Here is a 25,457-nt window from a genome sequence, read left to right on the forward strand (position 1 = left end):
ATGCCCAGTGGATACTCCAACTGTAGGCTCTTCTGAACTCATTTTAGACACGGGAAGACTAAAGATTAGAGAAGACAACCAACCTGGTCTCGTCCTCACAGTGAATCACCATTAACACCAGGACTAAAACCTGGATCTTCTCGTTCTGATTCAATGCCATTTTCCTTAGAAAATAAGGATCAATTCAATAGGCATTCATTGAAGAGTTGCTATGTGCAGGATGCTGTGAAAATAACTTTTTCTCCCTCTAATAAATATTAAGGCTAATCTCCCCGACCAGTATAAACTAATAACGTAAAAAAGGGCAAAAGTACTTAGACATTAGACACATTATTTATATATAAATCTACAAAAACAATGTATATGCACACACACATATATGGCTATGTGCTAAGGAATCCAGAAAATCCATACACTTAGGTGATTCTGGAGGATTTGCAATTGTTATTGACAAGATCTACTTGTTCTTTCAACCATGTGCCAAGCATGAAGGGTAGTTAACTTAGACTGAATTCATCTCTGGCCTACCATGTACTCTATAGAGCATTAGAAAATTACTTAACCTCTCTTATTTCACTTTCCTGGCCTGTAAAATTCAGTTCCGTATAAGTCATAACCTTCCTTATTGGATGATTAAGTGATATAACCCATATAAAGCACTTAGCACAGTGGCTAGCATAGAGTACGTTCTCAATAAACTCAGCCAGGACCAAGAGAGAATGGTCTGAAGAACTCAAATATGATTACCCCAGCTTCATCTCGCAGTTAAATGTGCTAACGGCTGTAAAATGTCACACCTGAAGTAAAATGAACACCTCTGATTCTATTTAAAGAGAAGCAAGAAATCAAAAGGGCAGATTTCACAGTGAACACTGCACTATGGGCAAGTGCCAGATTTTATTAACTCCTGGTAGGGTAACCAAATATGTGGCATGCAGCTTGTTGGGATTTTGGACTTTCTTTTCTCAGATCACTGTGTCTTCTATAAGTTGCTTCTCTGGACCTCAGTTTCCCATATGAAAAATGCTAGATGGAACTCCAAGAGCCCTTTCACATATGACAGGTGTGACATTTACGAAACGAAGAACCTGAAGGTAGTTGTCAAGGTTGCAGAGTTTAGAAATTCTTGTCCTGAGCCAATATGTTCCTTCTTGTGAATAAATACACTAGATTAATCCACAAACTGTGGGACAAACCCAGGTAAAACTGTGAAAGAGCCCATGTTGATCTATTCTACCCTTCCCATCTCACCAAAAATGGGTAACAGGAGGGAACTGAACTAATTAGCAGTGAGGTGAGAACAACTGCTGAAAGTTTGGACTGTTACTAAGTACAGCTAAATTCTTTACATATAGGAAAGCAGAATGAATTGTGTAAATTCACGTATTATTCAGAATGGACAAAATTTTCTTAGTACACATAAGGCCTAAAATTTAAAATATGTGATTATTTTAATTCTGTATGTACATTAAGAGAATTTTTACAAATCCATCACTATTGACAAGAAAAGCATCAAAAATACACTAACTGAACTCTTTCATTTTACATAGTATGGCCCTGTGTCTAGTGAGCTTACGTTGGAAGGCTATTAGTTGCCAAAGCTAGGTTTTTAGAAATCTCAGCCCATGGTTCTTTCCACTAATACTATATTTCTTACATCTGTAAGCCCCTTTATTTTTAATCATCTTCCTTTATCATTGCAAATGACTGGGGGAGGCAGGGCAGGTGTTGTGAACCTCATGGTTCAGATGAGGAAAGAGGCTCAGGGAAGTCACACACCTTCTTCAAGTTCCCACTAGAAACAGGTGGTGGAGTGGAAGCAAAACCAGATTTGACTCTTCCTACCTCTGTTCCTCCCTTAACCATGTATCTAACTGAACCAGTTGCTTTGGGATATATTTTTCATTTACTCTTTCCCCAAACCCCAAGGCATATGTCATCATCATAACCTCTCAGATGAGAAGTTATTACTCCAACTGGAAACCATGGATCACTTCTGGTAGTCTGAGCATTCTGACACTGAATGCAAAATGGTGCTAAATCAGCTGCTGTTGTTATTAACGAAGCTTAGAAAGCACACCTCCACCTCCCTTAATAATCAATCGGCATTTAGTGACTGAGACTATGTGCTAGGTACTATGCTAATCACTGAGGATACATGAACATGACATAGAATCTACCTTCAAGATACTTCATGGAGATTAATAAATACCACCTTGTAAGAATTCTCCAGATCACCCTGTGAGAAAGGTCAGAGGCAACTTGCTGCTGGATGGCTTGTTTAGTCTTTTGTTCTATAGCAAGATCAGATGTCATGTGTCTTTGGCCTGTTTGTCCAGACGCGGACCCTACTTTCCAAGCAAAGTGAGCAAGATGGACCCAAGATATCTCCATTTCATGAGGAAAAGAAAATTGCTTTTCACAGGGGTGAAGGACCTTGACAAAAGGAGCATAGTTGGTTAAAGGTTGGGTGTTCTTATCCTAGAGCAGTTCCCTTTCCACATGTTTAAGAGATTTATGTCAAGAATCAATAACCTTTTCAAAGTACAGGTCCAAGAGTTTGCAAGAATGGTCAGGTAGGCTGCCTGCAGGGATAGAAGGTCAACAGGGCTGGTTAATAGAAATAGAGCCTGAAATGCCTGCTGGAGTTTTTGGGCTTCAGAGAAGCTAGGTTTGGAGAAAAGACTTGGGATTAGGAGGGCATAAATAAAAAGAAAAGGTTAAGAACTGCAGGTCAAAGTCTTTTAACTTACAAGACCATCTTTTTCATCTCTTTTGTCATCTTTAACACGAAAGCCATAGATATGCACCTCAGGATTTCAGCACAAATAAACATACACATTCCTATGAGAACAGGAGCTTTCATTTAACATTCTGAAGGTGTACCTGCTGTGTATAATTTTTTTTTCAAAAATATGAATACAGAACATGTACTCATATTACTGGATCGATATAATCCAAATATAACTGTGCTAAAAATAGAAACATCCTTTACACAGAAACTTAAATAGGTGAGACTGAACTTTTGCCCTCTCTCTACTTATCCTGTGAGAGCATGGAAAACATTTTTCTTTAAAAAGTGAAAAAAATCTTTGTAGGAAACGTTTTAAGAGAGCTCTAGTTCTAGAAATATTACAATCAGATAAGAGCAACATTTTCTGCTGTTGCTTTACAAAAGCAAATCAATAACTAATATTTGCAGAGAACTTTATAAAGTGCTTTCTAGATTGGAATCTAAACTTTTACAGTTATATTTATGAGTATTTGAGTGATGTATTACCTACAACAATGTGGCTTCACAAAAGAAATCAAAGTTGTTTTTAACTACATTTTGGTGTTAAGTTGAAGCTTTGCCACAATTCTTTGTAATTTCTGCTGAAAAGTTTACATATGGTATCTATCTTACTTATTAACAAAAGTGTTTTACTTACGGAATCACGTATGCAAAATGAACTAAAACTGGCTGACTGAACAATATCACAATCTAATCTGAATGGTAACACTAATTGCAGCATATGTAGCATAGGGTGAGATTCTCTAACAAGGTCACTCCCTAAGTAGGTACTCATAAACTTGTTATTAATGATGCTGCTGCTGGATGTCATTGATGGCCTATAATTACAGCTCTTTTTTTTAAATAAGTAACTGTTTGCTATTAAGTAGGCAGCAATTTATAGCTTCCCTACATGTTAGTGGAAACTTTCATAAAGATAACTTAATGTTATTATCCCACACATTTTATAACTTTTCTAGATTCTTTTTCATAGACTTAAATAAATAAAATAAACCAACTTTTAGACTCCATTTTTTCTTCAAGAGAAATGTAGAATTTTTTAAAATTGTTGCTATTGCTGTGACTCCTGAGGAGGAATGGCAAGGGAGAAATTGGACAGTCAGTTTAAATGGCACCTGGCTAACAGTTCCTGAGCCAGCCTCGCTGTAACTTCCACGAAATTACCAGTGAAATCACATTAAAAACGGAAAAACTCATAACCAAAAATGAACACAACTAAAAACAACAGTTCATAGAATATAAAAGAGTCATGAAGTTGAATTAAGAAAAATCTATCCAAGATTCCCTCTGACATCAGGGAGACACTTCGTACCACCCTCATTGATGGCTTGAGATCCATTCTGTCCCAAGCAAAAAGTGGACAACCCCTACTGTCTTGCCCAGGAATGGGGTGTCAAACCAGGCTCTCTAACTTTCTCAGTATTACATATTTGTTCAGAAAGCGACTGTTAGGGGGAAATGCAGGAAGGTGGCTGATGCATGGCACACTGCATACTTTCAGCTGCAGACCCTATATAGACGGGTGGCTTCAGTAAGTGCCTTGGTAGCAGTGAATACTGGAAATTACCTTTTTTTTTTATCTCTTTAACTTAGAGAACTGTGTGGCAATACTTGGGAGTATCTCACCATAGTACAGAGAATTGCCCTAGATGTCAGACTGCTAGAAAACAGCAACTGGGCTGGAAACAAGGCACCTAAATATCCCTCCTAATCTAAGTCCAGAAATGAGATTCATAATCAAAAAGTGAATAATTACTGACTAGCCAATTACTAAAAGGTTTTTGTCTCATTTCAAGATAAAGAAAGAAAAAACAGGCCACCTTAGGTCTACTAACAAATATTGCAAATCAAGGTAAAGAAAATACCAACTTGAACACACAAATAAGTAAACTTGTGAAAATGATGTATCCTATAAGTAAAAAATATTTTAAGATCACTTTTTGAAATTCTAGGATGAAAAGAAAGTACAGCAAGAAAGAATGAAGAGTAAGAAAACTAAACATTTAATGAGAGAATTAAGTCATGTTAGAAGTGCTAAAAAGCATAAGCGAATTTGAAGTTAAAAGCATATTTAATTCAATTAAACTGTACACTTAAAATGATGAAGACAGTAAACTATACATGTATATTTTTCCCAATAAAAAATTAACAAAAAGCATAATTAATGCTACAAAAAATAAAATCACTGATATGACAAGACAAATTTAAGAAACAGTCTCAGACACAGAAAAAAAGACAAATTAAATAAAATGATAAAAAAGTCATAGATACTGATGACAGTGTTTCTAGAAAAAAACGGAAATAGAAAAAAAACTGAAGGAAACATTAATGAACTAAAATGAAAACAAAACAAAAACAAGAGCAATGCAAGCAAATTAAAAAGAAAAATAATCAATGAAAGAAGGCCTATTTCAATAAATTGTGCTAAAAACTTTTGAAGTACAAGGTGAAAACAATACAAGCATCTAAATGCAAGCTTTATGTCAGACTTTTCCTTTAAAACACGCTTAAAACAATAAAACTTGCCCTACCACTTTTTCAGGGAAAAAGTTCGTTAATGAATTAGAATGTCATTCTTAGTATGGGAAGATCATGGAAACTATATCCTCCACAAATACTAAAAAAAGTACTTAAAGATATACTCTGAGAATGAGAAAAAATTCAGAATATAAGAACGAAGAAATTATTCTTTAAAAGGAATAATAGTGGATACTGATTAACCTGAGAGTATAACTGTTGTAAATATCATTAGAAAACTAACCAAAAACATAAGTTTTAAAAAAATGTGACAATTATATTTTAATAATCTCTCTTAGAACCCAAGATTGTATCAAAATCTTCCATATGAAACATTCAAATGATTATCTGAATTCAAATTATATTTTGTTCTTAATCTTTAATATTTTAATTTTTAATTTTAATTTTAATTTCATTTTTGATATATTTTTATTTTGTCCTTACATTTTTAAACACTTTTCAAAAACTTAAAGACAAGCCTTAGTAAAAGCCAATAAACATAAAAGAAACATATAGCATAAAACAAGGTGGGAACACCTATACCTTGCATAATTATAATTATAAACTTAAACTGATTAAATTTTCTTAGTAAAAAATACAGACTCCAATATTATATTTTTATTTGTTCATTTATTTTAAGACAAGGCCTCACTCTCTTGCAAAGATTGGGGTGCAATGGCACAATCACCACTCAACTGCAGCCTCGACCTCCCAGGCTAAGGTGATCCTCCCACCTCAGCCCTCTGAGCAGCTGGAACCACAGGTGATTATATTATTTTAAAGCTACTATAAAACAAAGTGCTACAATTAGGTTTATGTTAAAAATAGGTACACACTTATACACTGGTGTTTATCCTGCAACTGCAAACAAAAGTAGCAGTAAGAATACTGACATCAAAGTATACTTAAAGGTTGATAAATCTTGAAGTCATATTTTACGTACTTTCAATATGGCATCAACCTAGATAACCAAAGCTGTAAGACACAAAATACAACAACGAGGTATAATTTCAGTATATATAATTCTCAATTTCCTAGATTAAGTAAGGAAAAATGAATACGGATCCAGAGGTCTAGAACACATCATGTCACTTTTACCAAAAACACCCATATTAATCTACAATGAAAGCATCACATTCAAAAAAAGAAAAACTTGAAAAGACACTATTATCTGGCCTCAATGTAATAAAACATTAAATAGATTAAAAAGCTACAAATTGAAAAGTTTCCTCAATTGTTCAAGTCAAAGAGAAAATGAAAGTCAAAATAAAAAATACAGACTATTTATGAAGTGATGAAAATGAGAAGAATGCGTGTTGAAACGAGATGTGGCCAAAGGCATAATAAGAGACAGGTTCATAATTTTGACTGCTTTCATATTTAAACAATCAAGTATGACAATAAATGCAGCATTGGTTGCAAGAAGTTAGAATATGAGTAATCAAACATTCCTAAGAGAAACAGGATGATGGAATAAGTAAAAATACAAAGTTAGGGAGGGGGAAAGTGCCAGTGCAATACAACATAGCAAACTAACATGAGTTATTCCCTGTCTCTCTTGAATTCAACTTTGGAGATGACAAAAAAGAAAAATAGACTATGTATGGGCTTCAGGGTCTTATTCATCAATTAACAAAACAGCTGGTGAGAAACTCATACAGAACACAAATGGTTGCAGATGTCTTTGGAAAACTGAGGATCTGAAGCAGGAGAGTACAGTAACCAGGAATGGGGGCCAGCAATTTAATTTTTCATCTTCTCCATATAACCTGGGTAAGCCTGTATCTGGAGGTACATCAGGGATAGCCTATTTCAGGCCCTGAATCTTGGACCTCCTAGACACTAACTTATCCTTTAGTGCCTTTGGTAGAAACCTTTGGTGTAATGTGGTAAGCTGCAGCACCAGAGAAAATAGTGAATTAACACTAGGGCAGCACCAGAATCCCATTACAGTTGGACAGAAAGAAGTATAGGTGAGCTGGAACTAATTATTTTGTAAAAAGTACACTTACAAATATATGTAACTAAAACTCTTCAAATACAAAAAGTTGGCAACAAGAGGAGAGGTAGAGGATGGTATGCTAAGGGTATTATTTTGTTAAATGATAAAGACATGGATATTGATCTGCTTTATACATTGCCAGGAAAAAAAACCTAAGACTAAGTCAAAATAAGTCAGGGTAATAAAATACAAAATGTACAACTTTTAAGCAGCAGATAAAAATTTGACGTACCTAATGGCAAGTAGGTAGAAAGACTTAAAAAAGAAACAAGAAGAAAGCATGGACATTGTAAAATACGAAATAAGGTGGCATACATAAGTTCTAATATTAAAGTTATTAAGGTAAATGTAAATACATTTGACTTACCAACTAACTGAAAAATACTCCCAGAGTATTATAAAAGTAAGATGTAGAAATAGGTTGCCTAAACGAAACATTTAAACAAGAGAATACAGAGTTGTTGAAAATAAAGGGATGGAAAAACTAGATGCTGTGAAACAAATATAAAGAAAAGAAAGCCAGAGTTAATTTTTTATTATGAAACAAAATATAATTTGGGACAAAGTGCACCATAAGGGAGAAGAGAGATGTTATAAATAAAGAAGTTGTAATAATCCTCAACATATATGCAGTTAACAACAAAGATGTAAAATATCTAAAACTACCACTGGTAGGATTACAGGAAGAAATAAATGATGGTAACTGGTGATTTTAATATATGCTTTTTCAGATTTGGTAGATCATGTAGACAAAATATAAGCCATAGTATAGAAAAAAATGTGTATATGTGTTTGTATTATTAACCTTATTTATATTATGGTGGCTCATGCCTGTAATCCCAGTCCTTTGGCAGGCCAAGGCGGGTGGATCACCTGAGGTCAGGAGTTTGAGACCAGTCTGGCCAACATGGCGAAACCACGTCTCTACTAAAAATACAAAAATTAGCTGGGTGTGGTGGCGCATGCTTGTAATCGTTGTGCTCGTTTATAAAAGAAATTTCTGAAAATAAAAAAATAGGGGAAAATTCTCCTAATTTATATTGAGGCAAATATAATCTTTGTGGCAGTTAAAAATGTTTTTTTGTTATAACAGATTTTTGGGAAACAGGTGGTGTTTGGTAACATTAAAAAATTCTTGAATGGTGATTTCTCAGGTTTTGGTAAACCCATCACCTGAACAGTGTACACTGTACCCAATGTGTAGTCTTTAATCTCTCACCACCCCACCTTTTCCCTCCAGTCCCCAAAGTCCAACATATCACTCATGCCTCTGTGTCCTCATAGCTTAGCTCCCACATATCAGTGAGAACATACAATGTTTGGTTTTCCATTGCTGAGTTACTTCATTTAGAATAATAGTCTCCAATTCCATCCAGGTTGCTGTGAATGCCATTATTTCTTTCCTTTTTATGACTGAGTAGTATTCCATTGTACATATGAACCACACTTTCTTTAGCCACTCATTGATTGATGGGCATTTGGGCTTGTTCCATATTTTTCCAAATGCAAATTGTGCTGCTATAAACATGTATGTCCAAGTATCTTTTCTGCACAATGACTTCTTTTCCACTGGATCAAATGAAAGAACTTTTAGTTCTTTAAGGAATCTCCACACTGTTTTCCATAGTGGTTGTAGTAGTTTACATTCCCACTAACAGTGTAAAAGTGTTCCCTTTTCACCACATCCATGCCATCATCTGTTTTTTGTTTTTTTTTTTTTTTTTTTTTTTTGATTATGGCCATTCTAGCAGGAGTGAGGTGGTATCACATTGTGGTTTTGATTTACATTTCCCTGATAATTGGTGATGTTGAGCATTTTTCTATATGTTTGTTGGTGGTCATTTGTTTATCTTCTTTTGAGAATTGTATACTAATTCATGTCCTCAGCCCACTTTTTGATGGGATTGTTTTTTTCTTGCTGATTTGTTTGAATTCTTTGTAGATTCTAGATAGTCGTTCTTTGTCAGATGTATACATGGCAAAGATTTTCTCCTAGTCTGTGGATTGTCTCTTTATCTGCTGATTGTTTCTTTCACGGAACAGCAGCTTTTTAGTTTAATTACGTCCCATCTATTTACCTATGTTTTTGTTGCATTTGCTTTTGGATTCTTAGTCATGAACTCTTTGCCTAAGCCAGTGTCTAGAAGAGTTTTTCTGATGTTATCTTCCAGAATTTTTGTGGTTTCAGATCTTAGATTTAAGTATTTAATCCATTTTGAGTTGATTTTTGCATAAGTTGAGAGATGAGGATTCAGTTTCAGTCTTCTACATCTGGCTTGCCAATTATCCCAGTACCATTTGTTAATAGTGTGTCCTTTCCCCACTTTATGTTTCTGTTTGCTTTGTCGAACAACAGTTGGCTGTAAATATTTGGGTTTATTTCTGGGTGCTCTATTCTGCTTCATTGGTTTATGTGCTTAATTTTATACCAGTACCATGCTATATTGGTGACATACAGTATAGTTTGAAGTTGGGTAATGTGATGCCTCCAAATTTGTTCTTTTTGCTTAGTCTTCCTTTGGCTATGTGGGCTCTTTTTTGGTTCCATATGAATTTTAGTCCTGAATGGTACTGTTAAGAATGATGGTGGTATTTTAATGGGAATTGCATGAAATTCGTAGATTGCTTTTTGCAATATGGTCATTTTCACAATATTGATTCTACCCATCCATGAGCATGGAATGTGTTTCCATTTGTTAGTGTCGTCTATGATTTCTTTCAGCAGCGTTTTGTAGTTTTCCTTATAGAGGTCTTTTACCTTCTTGGTTAGTTATATTCCTAAGTATTTTATTTTTCTTTGTAGCTATTGTGAAAGGTGTTGAGTTCTTGATCTGATTCTCATCTTGGTCGCTGTTGGTGTACAGCAGAGCTACTGATCTGTGTACATTAATTTTGTATCCTGAAACTTTGCTGAATTCATTTACCAGTTCTAGGAACTTTTTGGATGAGTCTTTAGGGTTTTCTAGGTATACGATCATATCAACAGCAAACAGTGACAGTTTGACTTCTTCTTTACTGATTTGGATGCCCTTTATTTCTTTTTCTTGTTTGCTCTGGCTAGGACTTCCAGTACTATGCTGAATAGAAGTACTGAAAGTGGGCATCCTTGTCTTGTTCCAGTTTTCACAGGGAATGCTTTCAACTTGTCCCCGCTCAGTATAATGTTGGTTGTGGGTCTGTCATAGATGGCTTTTATTACCTTAAGGTATGTCTCTTCTATGCCTATTTTGCTGATGGTTTTCATTGTAAAGTGATGCTGGATTCTGTCAAATGCTTTTTCTGCATCTATTGAGATGACCATGTGATTTTTAAATTTTAGTTCTGTTTATGTGATGTATCACATTTATTGACTTGCATATGTTAAATCATTCCTGCATCCCTGGTATGAAATCCACTTGATCATGGTAGGTTATCTTTTTGATAGGCTGTTGGATTCAGCTCACTAGTATTTTGTTGAGAATTTTTCCACCCATGTTCATCAGGGATGTTGGTCTGTAGTTTTCTTTTTTTGTTATGTCCTTTCCCGGTTTGGGTATTAGGGTGATACCAGCTTCACAGAATGATTTAGGAAGGATTCCCTCTTTCTGTCTTTTGGAAAAGTGTCAGTAGGATTGGTACCAATTCTTCTTTGAATGTCTGACAGAATTCAGCTGTGAATGTGTATGGTCCTGGACTATTTTTGTTGGCAATTGTTTTACATTATTATTTCTTTTTTTTATTATAATTTAAGTTCTGGGATACATGTGCAGAACATGCAGGTTTGTTACATAGGTATACACGTGCCATAGTAGATTGCTGCACCCATCAACCCGTCATCTACATTAGGTATTTCTCCTAATGCTATCCCTCCCCTTGCCCCCCACCCCCTGACAGGCCCCGGTATGTGATGTTCCCCTCCCTGTGCCCATATCTTCTCACTGTTCAACACCCACTTATGAGTGAGAACATGTGGTGTTTGGTTTTCTGTTCCTGTGTTAGTTTGCTGAGAATGATGGTTTCCAGCTTCATCCATGTCCTTGCAAAGGAAATTAACTCATCATTTTCTATGGCTGCATCGTATTCCATGGTGTATATGTGCCACATTTTCTTAATCCAGTCTATCATTGATGGGCATTTGGGTTGGTTCCAAGTCTTTGCTATTGTGAATAGTGCTGCAATAAACATACATGTGCATGTGTCTTTATGGTAGAATGATTTAGAATCCTTTGGGTATATACCCAGTAATGGGATTGCTAGGTCAAATGGTATTTCTGGTTCTAGATCCTTGAGGAATCTCCACACTGTCTTCCACAATGGTTTAACTAATTTACTCCCACCAACAGTGTAAAAGCATTCCTATTTCTCCACATCCTCTCCAGCATCTGTTGTTTCCTGACTTTTTAATGATTGTCATTCTAACTGGTATGAGATGGTATCTCATTGTTGTTTTGATTCACATTTCTCTAATGACCAGTGATGATGAGCTTCTTTTCATATGTTTGTTGGCCGCATAAATTTCTTCTTTTGAAAAGTATTGTTCATATCTTTAGCCCACTTTTTGATGGGGTTGTTTTTTTCTTGTAAATTTGGTTAAGTTCCTTAGATTCTGGATATTAGCCCTTTGTCAGACAGATAGATTGCAAAAGTTTTCTCCTGTTCTGTAGGTTGCCTGTTCACTCTGATGATAATTTCTTTTGCTATGCAGAAGCTCTTTAGATTAATTAGATCCCATTTGTCAACTTTGAATTTTGTTGCTATTGCTTTTTGTGTTTTAGTCATGAAGTCTTTGCCCATGCTTGTGTCCTGAATGGTATTGCCTAGGTTTTTTTCTAGGGTTTTTATGGTTTTAGATATTACGTTTAAGTCTTTTAATCTATCTTGAAATAATTTTTGTATAAGGTGTAAGGAAGGGGTCCAGTTTCAGTTTTCTGCATTTGGCTAGCCAGTTTTCCCAACACCATTTATTAAATAGGGAATCCTTTCTTCATAGTTGGCAATTTTTTTATTGCCATTTCAATCTCTCTGCCTGCTATTGGTCTGTTCAGAGGTTTTTATATCTTCCTGGTTTAATCTAGGATGGTTGTATATTTCCAGGAATTTAAACATCTCCTCTAGATTTTCAAGTTTATGCATATAAAGGTGTTCACAGTAGCCTTGAATGATCTTTTAGTATTTCTGGGTATCAGCTATAATATCTCCCGTTTCATTTGTAACTGAGCTTATCTGGATCTTCTCTCTTCTTTTCTTGGTTAATCTCACTAGAGATCTAGCAATTTTATTTATCTTTTCAAAGAACCAGCTTTTTGTTTCATTTATCTTTTGTATTTGTTTGTTTCAATTTCATTTAGTTTTGCTCTGATCTTCATTATTTCTTTTCTTCTGCTGGGTTTGGGTTTGGATTGTTCTTGTTTCTTCAGTTCTGTGAAGTGTGACCTTAGATTGTCAGTTTGTGCCCTTTCAGACTTTTTGATGTAGGTATTTAATGCTATAAACTTTCCTCTTAGCACTGCTTTTGCTGTATCCCAGAGGTTTTGATAGGTTGTGTCACTACTATCGTATAGTTCAAATAATTTTTAAATTTCCATCTTGATTGTTGACCCAACAATCATTCAGGAGTAGGGTTATTTAATTACCATGTATTTGCATTGTTTCGAGGGTTCCTTTCAGAGTTGATTTCCAATTTTATTCCACTGCGGTCTTAGAGAACTTGAGATAATTTCAGTTTTCTTAAATTTACTGAGACTTGTTTTGTGGCCTATTATAAGGTTTATCTTGGAGAATGTTCCATGCGCTGATAAATAGAATGTATATTCTGCAATTGTTGGGTAGAATGTTCTACAAATATCTGTGAAGTCCATTTGTTGTAGGGTATAGTTTAAGCCTATTGTTTCTTTGTTGACTTTCTGTCTTGATGACCTACCTGTCAAGTGCTGACAGTGGAGTATGAAAGTCCCCCACTATTACTGTGTTGCCATCTATCTAATTTCTTAGGTCTAACAGTAATAAATTTGGGAGCTCCAGTGTTAGCTGCAAATATAGTTAGAATTGTAATATTTTCTTGTTGGACTAGTCCTTTTATCATTATATAATTTCTCTCTTTGTCTTTTTTTAACTGCTGTTGCTTTAGTTTGTTTTGTCTGATATAAGAATAGCTACTCCTGCTTGCTTTTGGTGTCCATTTGCATACAATATCTTTTTCCACCCCTTTACCTTAAGTTTATGTTAGTCCTTATGTGTTAGGTGAGTTTCCTGAAGACAGCAGAAACTTGGTTGGTGAATTCTTATCCATTCTGCCATTCTGTATCTTTTAGGTGGAGCATTTAGGCCATTTACATTCAATGTTAGTATTGATATGTGAGGTACTATTCTAGCACTGTGCTGTTTATTGCTTGAATATTTTTTTTCCATTGTGTTATTATAAAGGTCCTGTGAGATTTATGCTTTAAGTAGGTTCTATTTTGGTGTAATTCGAGGATTTATTTCTCTTTCTTTTGGGAAAGTTTTCCTCAATTATTCCCTCAAATATGTTTTCCAAACTTTGAGATTTCTCTCCTTCCTCAGGAACACCAATTGTTTTTAGTCTGGACATTTAACAGTCCCAAACTTCTTGGAGACTTTACTCATTTAAAAAAAATTCTTTTTTATTTGTCTTTGGTGGATTGGGTTAATTTGAAAGCCTTGTCTTCAAGCTCTGAAGTTCTTTCTTCAGAGCTTGTTCGATTCTACTGCTGAGACTTTCCAGTGCATTTTGTATTTCTGTGTGTCCTTGATTTCCAGAAGCTGTGACTGTTTTTTTATTTACGCTATCTATTTCACTGAAAAATTTTCTTTCATTTCCCGTATTATGTTTTTGATGTCTTTAAGTTGGACTTCACTTTCCTCTGGTGCCTCCTTGATTAACTTAATAATTGACCTTCTAAAATATTTTTCTGGCAATTCAGAGATTTCATCTTGGTTTGGATCCATTGCTGGTTAACTGGTATGATCTTTTGGGGGTGTTAAAGAACCTTATTTTATCATATTACCAGAACTGTTTTTTCTGGTTCCTTCTCATTTGGGTTGACTACATCAGAGGGAAGATCTGGGATTCAAGGGCTACTGTCCAGATTCTTTTGTCCCACAGTGTGCTCCCTTGATTTGGTGTTCTCCCCCTTCCCCTAGGAATGGGGTTTCCTGAGAGCTGAAATGTAGTGATTATTTTTGCTCTTCTGGGTCTAGCCACCCAGCGGAACTACCAGGCTCTGCACTGGTACTCGGGAGTATCTGCAAAGAGTACTGTGATGTGATCCATCTTCAGGTCTTGTAACCATGGATACCAGCACCTGCTTTGATGGAGGCAGCAGGGGAATGATGTGGACTCAGAAGGGTCCTTGGTTGTATTTTTGTTTAGTGTGCTGGTCTTATATTGGTTGGACTCCAGTCAGGAGGTGGCAATTTCAAGAGCACATGAGCTGGTGTCCTATAGGGAGGATGCATATTTGCCCTAGGGCAAAATATGAATACCTGGTTAAGTATTCAGGTTTCTCAGGCAGTCAGCAGGGCCATGGAGCTCCCAAGAGATTATAACCTTTGTCTTCAGCTACCAGGGTGGGTAGAGGAAGACCACCAGGTTGGGGGAGGGACAGGAGTGTCTTAGCTCAGTCTCTCCTTGGGCAGGGCTTGCTGTGGCTGCTGTGGGGGATGGGGTTGTGGTTCCCAGTCCAATGGAGTTATATTTCCAGGGGGATTATGGCTGCCTCTGCTGAGTCACATACGCCACCAGGGAAGTGGGGGAAAGCCGGCAGTCATAGGCCTCACTCTGCTCCCATGAAGTCCAGAGTCCTAATGGCCAGTTTCACACCCACCATGCCCTTCACAACAGCGCCAAGTCTATTTCCAGGCAGCTCATGACCAGCGTTCAGAACTCACACTAAACCAGGAGCCTCTCTGTTGAGAAAGCAAGCAGACTCACAGGTTTTTGGCATTTCAGGGAGTCTGCAGTGGTGATCCAGTTCCTTCTAAAGGTCTGTGGATTCTCTTGGCTTTCCTGGTATTTTCCTGCGGTAGTTCTTGGGGCAAAAGTTCACGATGTGAGTCTCCACACGCTGTTCTGTCCATCCAAGCAGGAGCTGCAAGCAGTCCTGACTCTTACCTGCCATCTTAATCCTCCCAGTTTTTGTTTATTTATTTGAGAAGGGGTCTTGTGTGGCTCTGTCACCCAGGCTGGAGTGCAGTGGCAACCTTCATTGCTCACTGTAACTTCAAACTCCTGAGTTCAAGCCATTTTCCCACCTCAGCCTCCCAAAGAACTGAGATTACAGGTATGAGCCACCATGACTGGCCATATGGCAGCTTTTATTTAACCTACTCCAGTAATATGTTCTGTTACTTATAGCTGGATACTTAGGTAACTTAGTATGTATGTGACTTACATAATGAATAAAGGGCACTATAAAACTTTAGGGAGGATGAGAAAAAAGGCTTTAATTAAACAAATATATTCCATGAACTTGGATTAAAAGATTCGATGTGATTTTTAAAATGCCAGTTCCCTGCAAATTTACTAGTTTAACATAATTACAACAAAAAATGCAGAGTATTTTTCAAGGGTATTTATAAAGTGATTCATACATTTTCTTGAATAAGTTGAAAAATAAAGGAATTTTTGAAAAGTTGGAATAATGTGACTTAGCCCATCAATACTGATGTATATTCTAATAGTATTGCACTGAAGAAAAATGAGAAGATGGAGCAGACTATGAAGCCATAAGCAGTTCAGAAGGTAAAGGCACAAATTCTTTAGATAATAATGTTGGCCCTCCTACCAAAGGGAAATTGGTAAATGAGCATTTAATAAAAGGGTTAACCAACTTTTGTTGGCTATTTGGAAACGTTAAATTAGGTACATGTCTTATATCATACAACAAATTCCAGTATATGTTTGACGCCATTCATTCCCTAAATATTTCACCACTAACTATATGCCAAGAATTATACAAAGACTGAGGACATGATAATAAACAAAAACATGGGAGCTTAGAGTCTAGCAGGAAGATAGATACAAAACAGGCCCAAAGTACAACTGATTGAGATAATGTCAGTCTAATGTGTTCTGCCGAAGTAGTAAAACATACTTTTGCTTAAAATAATTAAGACAATCCTGTAACATGAAACTTTGTAAAGACGCTAATACAATATGACCCTTTACACTCACCCCAAGTTTTGTGCATAATCCTGTTAAAAGTGCCTAGTGCTATATAATATTTGGATATGTATATTAATCACATAAAGAAATTTCACAAAAAGAGTGCCACACAGGTGATATGCAGGGACAATATTCTGAAGAAATGAATATATTAATCTTAAATGTAAAACAAAAGAAGATAAAAGAATTGTAAGTGGGACGATGTGATATTGCCTGTTATTGAGGTGAGGACAAAATTCCAATTCTTAGAAAGCAAAACTAAAAGAAAGTTACAGACCTGGTTACTCAGGCTAAACATAAATCAGCCACATTACACAGAATCAGCCAGATTACACAGCAGTCTACACCACGGTCAGCAACATTTTTCAGTAAAGGACCAGAAAGCAAATAATTTAGGATTTGCAGGCCATACAGTCTCTATTGTGACTACTCAACTTTGCTGTTACAGTATGTTATCAGCCACAAACAATAAAGAGATGGGCATGCTTGTGTTCAAATAAAACTTTATTTATAAAAAGTAGGCCAGATTTGGACAATATATCGTAATTTGCTAACACCTGGTCTAGATCACTCTACACAATGGTGCATGCTTAAAACAATATTTATGGAGCTTTGAGTCCTTGGCTCAATTTTGAAAATGGAAGATATAACTTTCCATATATTATCTGTGCCCTGTAGGCTCTTCACCTTCCATAAAAGAATATGGACCCTTCTTCCAGCTCAATTATCTACCAAAGACTAGGGGTCATACTTACCTGGCAAAATGAAAGAGCTGTATTATAGGCTTTTGCCAGGGAATACTACTTTGATCTCATTGCCTTCAATATTTGTTAAAGTTGGGTTGTGAGTTAAAATATTCTTAGAGAACAAGGCATCTACCTACTTTTCTTGATAACTTATATTCTTTGACCAAATAAGGGCTGCAGAGAAACAGGTACTAGATTACACTTCTTCCTCACACTCAGCCACTTTCTGCAGAACTTTTCTTTTTCTGCATTGCTCTTTGGTTTGAAGATATCAGTTAATTTAGAAAGTCTTTATAAGAAATGAACAAGTTGTAAATAATGACATATTTCTATTCAGTGATGGAGAATACTCTTCCAAAACAAGGAAGTATAAACTGCTTGGGGACCTGTTAATCACTGTTTTTGTTTTATATGTGTCAGGGTTCTGAGAAGTTACTTTGGAAGAAAAGCTATCCACATTTCCTCCCCCAAGATTCTATTCTTGGCCCTTCTCTAAGAGCACACTGCCTCAGGAGTCTGACCTCTTCAGACTCTGAGACTGCATCACCATACTCCCTTGCCTGAGTTTGGAAGCATCAGCAGAAAAGGAAAGCAGAGTCAGGGTATATTCTTACCCTTGCCCCAAGGATGCAGCTTTTAGCAGTGGCTGCATCTTATAAAGCTGCGGATGTTGATGGTAATAGCCTCCTGCTGTTGTCAGTCCCCATGCACTTCAACATCCCTTGTTAGTACTATTAACTCTGTTCAAAGTCTGTGTATTAAACTCTCTTCGAGTAAACCCTTTGGGTATGCCATCTGATGCTTATTAGAAACCTATCTCATGAACAGAAAGACAAAAACAGCCTTTTTAGGAAATCCCTGCCTTAAGAGAACAGCTTATCACCAGGTACCAAAACTTCTGTAAAACCGAAAAAACATAACTTAAACATCATAAAACTGCACATGTAAGTTACTGCTTGAAATTATGGGCTACATGATTGTGGAATGAGATTTACTGAAATTTTACTTGAAATTCAATGAGACTCAAGACAACCTGTTATTAAAAAGCTTTCATTTGCAAACTGATTATTCTTAATATACTATTTGAACAGAAATATATACTTAATGAAATGAACACGCATAGAGAAATATTTTGCAGCTTAGTGGCATACCTCTTTGAACTTGTGACTGAGCTTGCTTGTGTCCAGGTCTGATGGGGAAAACATGTCCTCATTCTCAGGCAGCTCAAAGACTTCAATGGCCATGTCGCTGCCAGGAAGGACAGGTCCTACCTCATCTTCTTCTTCATCTGTGGCATATTCTCCTGTCTGAAAGGAAGGGGATTTCAGAAATCCAGCTGTCCTTACCCCAGATGGAGGTGAGTTATTTGAAAATATTTTATAAAAGAGAAGTAAGACATGTACCCAAATGGTGAAAGTGTAAGTAGGTTTTTCAGTCAAGCATGCCTCATGCAGTCAATGTTATAAACAAATGTTAGTTTAAAGATCCAAAGTGACAAACCTATGCCATATACAAGTGCGTTTCTAAAAATCTACTAGTATCAGTGGCATCTTTAATATAGAAACAAGAATTGTTTTTTCAATCTGAGTATTTGATTATTTTACCAAATAAAATTATGTTGCTGTGGGAAATAAGTAATTTCTTCAAATTCTCTTTGTGAATACACCACCCAATAGTGGGAGCAAGGAAAAGGCAAGGGGAGTTTAATGAATCACAGAGTTGGAAGGGACCTTAACTAAGCCTTGCAAAGGTTTAGCTGATTAATTCTCCTAAGCTTTAGACTTCAAACAGTTCTGTTTTGTTTGCTTGTTAATTATTGTGGTGGTGAACTAGTGAGCTAAAGAATAAACCAAAGGTTTCTAACTTGCAGCCTGCACCAAGTGTATTGTTTTGCCTGCCTAGCACGTTTATAAATCTGAATATTTTGTCAATGTGAGAAAAATGTTTCACATAAAGTTCTAGATTTCCAGCTTTCCTTGAGAAAGCCAAACATTTGTTAATATAGGCATACTGGGACATTATAACAATTGGTAAGTTAGTAGTGATTGCCCCTTTTAGAGGAATTATATGCTTTCTGATACCCCACAACTTTTCTAATGCCATATTGTTTCATGTTGTTAGCTTCACTCCTTTGTAATACCCACCGGTCCCTGTAGGTATATGAGTTCATGACCTCTGGAATAAACGTTCCTCTTTGTCACTAATTTCCTTAACTTTATTAGAAAGTAGATCCTCTCCTGGTAGCATCAAGTTATGATACTGTAATTCAAAATAATTGTTTGAAATCTATACCTTATGATATAATTTAGAGATAAATCACTGACAGAGTTAAAAAGACAAAGTTCATTGAACTCATCCTCATTCCTTCAGGTAGCACGTTATCTAACACATAAAACAGAGATAGGAATTCATATTGTCTTTAAAACACTTTCATGAACAGTGTACTGAATGATCTATTCCTTTGATTAAATAGGCTCAGCATCTGATTGCCGTTTTTTTCTTTTGATTCTGTATTATATTCTTCCTGCCAAAGCAGGAACCCCCTGCTTCACCTTTCCCCCTGCCCATGTTTGCACATGAAGGAAATCTGGTCCTTAATCCCAGTCCAATAATTCCCAACGTCTGAAAGACCATTATTAAATTGCCTTCAGATTTCTCTTTTTCAATAAAATAATTCTAGTTGCCTCAAAGGTAATTTGCTGTAATTGTCTTTGTAGTTGTGCTCTGATTTCTCTCCAAGTTTTCCACGTTTCTCTAAATTGCAGAGCCTGAAAGTGGACACAGTTTCTAGTAAGGAATTTGAAGGTCATTGACCATGATGAACACACTGCCACAGCATCCTTCACGCTCTACCTCCCCACACAGAGGCTATTATCATGGAGAACTTGACATTGGTGGCATCTGTGTACAGAAGTAAGCTCAGAATATTCCATGTGGAGCAATGATTTTCCAAACTGGTTACAGGTTAGTTGGAACCTTTATTTTCCCCAAATATAATCACAGGTGATTTGACTAAAAGGAAAAGAGGTTGGTGGCCTCCAGTTTGATCCTATATATCTCCTCAGTACCTAGAACTCTAGATCTCTGTAGAAATCAGTCTGAAAATGTCTAAACTATAAATACCAATTCAAATGTCTTTGCCATTGGCAGGTGAAGGTAGCTCAAGAATGGGAGCCGGCTGGTCAGATAGCTTATACTTATTTATTAGCACAATGAGATCCTACAAATCTTAAATAACTCTAATTCCAGATCTGGCCTTTTTTTTTTTTTTTTTTTTTTTTTTGTATTCTGTGAATTAACTCATCTCCTGTTCATACATATTTCTACAGCCAACAAATACTTGGTAAATTCCAGTGAAATTAATTAACAGGAAAGCAGCAAGACTGGCAAGTAAGTAATCTCAAGATACGTTGCTGAAAAATTTTCATATAGAGGTATAAAACTGTGTACTTGTTTTTAACCCTATCATTACAACTGGCAGCAAAACCCAAGCCTTTATTATGAAGGCTTAAACCAGGTATATAGAATTCACTATATACAGCATTGAATGACTGAAGAAACTCTTATGCTAAATTTAAAGTATGACTAAGCCATAACAATGTGGCACATTTTAAACATGAGTTGAAATGAACAATTTGATTTCCTTTTGCTAGCTTGGAAATAAATACTTGTTCACTATATGTGAGAGAATTAATATAAATATGTGCCTAGGATGGGACCTGACATATAACAAGATCTCAGCAAATATTTTTAAAAGAATAAACCCAAGAATGCCAATGCATTAACTTGGTAATATATAGAACTTCCTAAGGAGGTTTTCAGTAATATCAAGAAAATGAACTGTGATCACTTGTTAAGAAGGCAGTAATATATTATACTAACAATCTTACTGTGAATAACAGGAATAGCATATGCACAACATATGCAATTCTTACCTCTAAGTATAAGTTGCACTTTGTCATCCATATACAATTTAATTTTGAAAATTACCTTCAGAAATATAAGTTGTTAAGCATTCTTCTCGATTCTTTTGTGGATTTTGCCAGTATCCTCTCCTTCCCAATACCCAAATTACCTACAGTACTGTTAAAATTCTTATCACTCATTTCATCTTTTCATTTACTAATGCCTTCTTTCTCCAATTAGCCTTATAAGCATCCTGAGGACAAATATGTCTTTTGCTGTCTCGATTCTACTTATTATAGGCTAGGGATGTCATGTTTAAAACATTATATTATAATTCTCTCTTCCTGAACAGTTGCCATTCCACCCTTAAATAGGCTTTAGGATAAAGGATGCGTTTACTACAGAATCTCCTAAATACCTGGAAATAAAAAAGTTAGAGTTAGTGGACTAAGAAAAATAGATTCTTCTAATATTTTATCTTTATTGAAAATGGAAATTGTTTTTGTGGTTACACTGCAAATAAAATATGTAACATGGAATGTGTCAGCAGAATGTTGTAAACCTCAAAATTAGATTGGATTAAATCTGCCATTTACAAAGGAAGATGAACAATGTTGTACCAAAAAAAAAAAAAGCCCCAAACCAACAAAACCCAAAATTACTTCAACAAAGTATTTCCATTGGTATCTAGCTCTATTTCTGCTCAAATTAAAAATCTTTCCAGTAACCAGAGATTCTTGAAATTCTTTGTCCTAACACGCAAATCCACTTCAAATGTGGCAGTAACAGTTTTTTGGGTAAAAAACTGACAGAGATAGTAAATTTTCCTTTTCATGTCTTTACCTACCTTTTTGATTAATATATGATATATATGATATTATATGATATAATATATGATATTTTTAATAGCCCCACACAAATGGGTAAAAAATGAAGAGCAATACTTTTGCAACTTACTGTGTGCTCAGCATTGTACATTCCTCAACTATGGGATATGGGTGTTACCATACTATCTTAATTTGAGAGACCATACCTAAAGTCAATTAGTTAAATTATTGAAGCTACATCCAACATATTTCAAAGCCCATGCTCCTCCTTCTATGCTATGATGCTTCCAGTCTACAGAAACTAAAGTTCTGCAGGAAAAAAAAAAAAAAATTGGGAATATACTTTTTAATGATCCCAACTCCAAACCTGGGTGGATAATCCTGTTGTATTGAAATTCACCTTCCACGGCTTTGAACATTATCATGAATTCACTTTGAAGACTCACACCTCTGTATAGTGGGCTCCAAAGTTCTTGTCCTCTTCTCTTCTCTCATAATATGCTTAACCTGGGCAAGTATATAGAATTCCCTTTTGAAAGAATCAGGAGCAGTACTGGTGGGTTAATTGCAATACAGAGAGGAATCACTGACAAACACACACACACACACACATATGTATACCATTTTATGTTAACTTAAATCACAGAAGTATTCATTTATTGCTTATCTTTTAATTGTAGTGTCAAGTCTTCCTCTTGGCTTATGGGTCTGCTGACTGACATTTTATGCACTCTTGTATAAACTACAACAATAAAATATAGTCTACGAAATTATTGTAGCATCTTTAAAACAGATGAAAAAGATCCTTCCAAGGCAAAAGGAATGCAAAATTTCTCTAGATTTTTATGGTTTTCCTCTATCTTTTATATTTCTTCTCACACCTGATTTTCTTGAGCTGCCAGTCTTTATTAAATCTTCCCAAAACATTGTATTAAGTTTTCATAGATACAACGACTTCCTTTACACACATATTACATCACTTAATATTTTATAAAATAACATAATTATAACAACAAGTACAACCAACAGGTTCTGCCTCTTGGTAAACATATAACTTTTGACTAGTGGGAGACGTATGCAGACATACTAGAGCCTGGGACACTCATGAGAGCTATAGATATCAGTCTAGGCTTTGCAGAAGGAACAGAGAGTATCTGTTATATTGGCAAGTTGGTTAAGTGGGGATCAACGAAAGAATTTTGGTTTTGAAGTCACGTAGACCTGTGTTCAAGTCCTAGCCTTGAGACATTGGGAATTAGTGTCTATATCTAAGCTTTAATCTCTTCATCTATAAAGTATGGACAAAACAGTTGCTTAGCATACGAAAGTTGTCATGAGATTAAGTTACATGCTGCTTATGTATTTAACACAAGGTCTGGCACATGGTAGGTGCTCAAAACGAGTGACTGCTATTGTTGCTGCTGCTGGTGTCGATACTGCAATAGCAACAGGCTAAAGATTTTCCAATCTGTATCTTGTAACCACATTTGCTAAACTTTGGTCTCATAAATGTAAATTCCTAGAAGACCCCAACACATGAATCTTTTATAAGCAAATTGGTCATTTTTGAAGTAAAACTTTTCCGTTCCTCTATATATACCTGTTCCTCTACTCATATTCCCAGTTTGGAGTAGGCACCAGCTTCTACCCAAGCCCAAGAAAACTTCCATGCCTCTGTCCTCCCCACTTACCGGCCCCAACCTGCCCCAGGGCTTCAAGAAGAATAACCATGTACATGAGAACATCCTGTGAAGCTGCTGCCCTTAAGACTTTCCTAATTCACTCCTTTATGCTCCCACTGTGTGACTGACATCACTCATAATGCTTTGACGTTTCTTTATCTGCCTTCTCTCATCAACTTCTTTCATCTGAACATTCCTAGAGAGTGCCAGATACAATTTATCCCTGCAATCCTGGTGTGGCTAGTACATTGCTTGGCATATAGTGGGCACTGAACAAATGTTTGCTGAATAAATTCAGATAGTTGTAGCCACATCTGCATAGCACAGTAGAGCCTGATTTTCCTGTTAATCTCAGCTTTCCAGGATGAAATATAGTGAAACACAGCTGCAGCTGGGGCCTAAAAGACCCTTCTGGGGATTTTCTCTTGTTGTTAGGTTCAACCATTAGCAGTAATTTTTGCTGTAGCAATGTTTGCTCTGGTAAATTCAGGGAAACTAAATGGTGCTAATCACAAAAATAGCCTTAATTATGCAGTTTTTGTTGGAATTTGTTTACTGGATTTGAATTTGGTTCTATGTATTTTCAGATGCACTTCTGTGAGAGAATAGAGGAGAGCCGCTTCTTCCCTGGAGGAGAAAAACCTCAAACTCACATTTTAATGTTTAAAATTCCTAAATCTGCACCCACCATCCACGGGCTTTTGGCAAAAGCATCCCTCTCTGTGCCGAAGCATCTCTCTTTCCATTTTTTTTTTTTTTGTCAGTGACATCTGTGTGTCCTAGTTTTATAATGTTAGTACACTTAGTCTCTTTGAATGTTGTTTGTTCATCTATAAAATGGGAATAACAGCACCTTCTTCATTTAAAGAGGTTGTTATGAGAATTCATTGTGGTGATATGAAAGAGTTAACCACAGTGCCTAGAATATGCTAAATGACTGCATGACATTATGATTATGATTGTTTTCACCATCCCTTATTTCTCTAGAACAACACCATAAACTAATGCAACAAAAAAAGCATTCGGGGTTGGAGAGATGAGGGCCAGAAGAGAGAAAAATCCTAATGTTGCAGTTGCATAACAGTGAGCAAGTTCATTTAGTTTGTATCTTTTGTGGTCTCTTCTATAAAACGGTGTAAAAGATACCAATCTCATAGCATATTGAGAGGATTCAAAGAAATGAAATATGCAAAATATCCAACATGATGCCTGGCCCAGCATATATATTTATTTTTTCTCCCAATTATCAACTCATTCAAAATTTTCTTGTCAATCTTTTGTTATTGGAGTATTTCCTGATTTTTCACTCCATTCTCACTGTCTAGTCACCAAGTCAAGAAACATCTAAAATCCTTCTCTAGATTACTCACATGGCCTCTGTGTTCCTTGCCTTCAGGCTCTCAGCTTGTGAGGTCATTGGTAATATTGCTGAAAAATTATTCTTCCTAAAATTTTGACCAAAAAAATCATTACTTGCCAATAAAATCTTTTCTAACAACTCAAATCCATTCTTCAGTTTTTATCCCCTTCCTTTTAGAAAGTATCCTCTGGAAGCCGTGTTTCCTACTACAGGAGGCAGACTCCAAAATGACCCCAGTGACCGTGCTTTCTGGGTGTTCATGCCCTTGTATACTCCCTTCCCACTGAGTGAGGGCTGAACGACTGATTTCTAACAACCAGAATACAACAAAAGTAATGGAATGCCACTTCTCAGATTAGGTGAAAAAAAAAGACTATGATTTGTGTTTCTTTTGTCCTCTTGCGCTCTCTCTCTCTCTCAGCCCTCACTATTGGGAAGGAAGTTGCAATGTTATGAGCAG

General features: G+C 36.0%; 1 protein-coding gene across 2 annotated transcripts in view; it reads right to left on the reverse strand.

The window, feature by feature from the left end:
- The window catches only part of PPP1R9A (protein phosphatase 1 regulatory subunit 9A), a 389,446-nt gene that overhangs the window by 46,971 nt on the left and 317,018 nt on the right, over positions 1-25,457 (reverse strand). For both annotated transcript variants that reach the window (XM_025379448.1, XM_025379449.1), the window contains exon 8: positions 18,374-18,529. In XM_025379448.1, coding sequence (XP_025235233.1) covers positions 18,374-18,529 — 156 coding nt within the window. The remainder of the gene's footprint in view (positions 1-18,373; positions 18,530-25,457) is intronic.

The sequence above is a fragment of the Theropithecus gelada genome, chromosome 3 (genome assembly GCF_003255815.1).
Source record: "Theropithecus gelada isolate Dixy chromosome 3, Tgel_1.0, whole genome shotgun sequence".
Taxonomy (NCBI): Eukaryota; Metazoa; Chordata; class Mammalia; order Primates; family Cercopithecidae; genus Theropithecus; species Theropithecus gelada.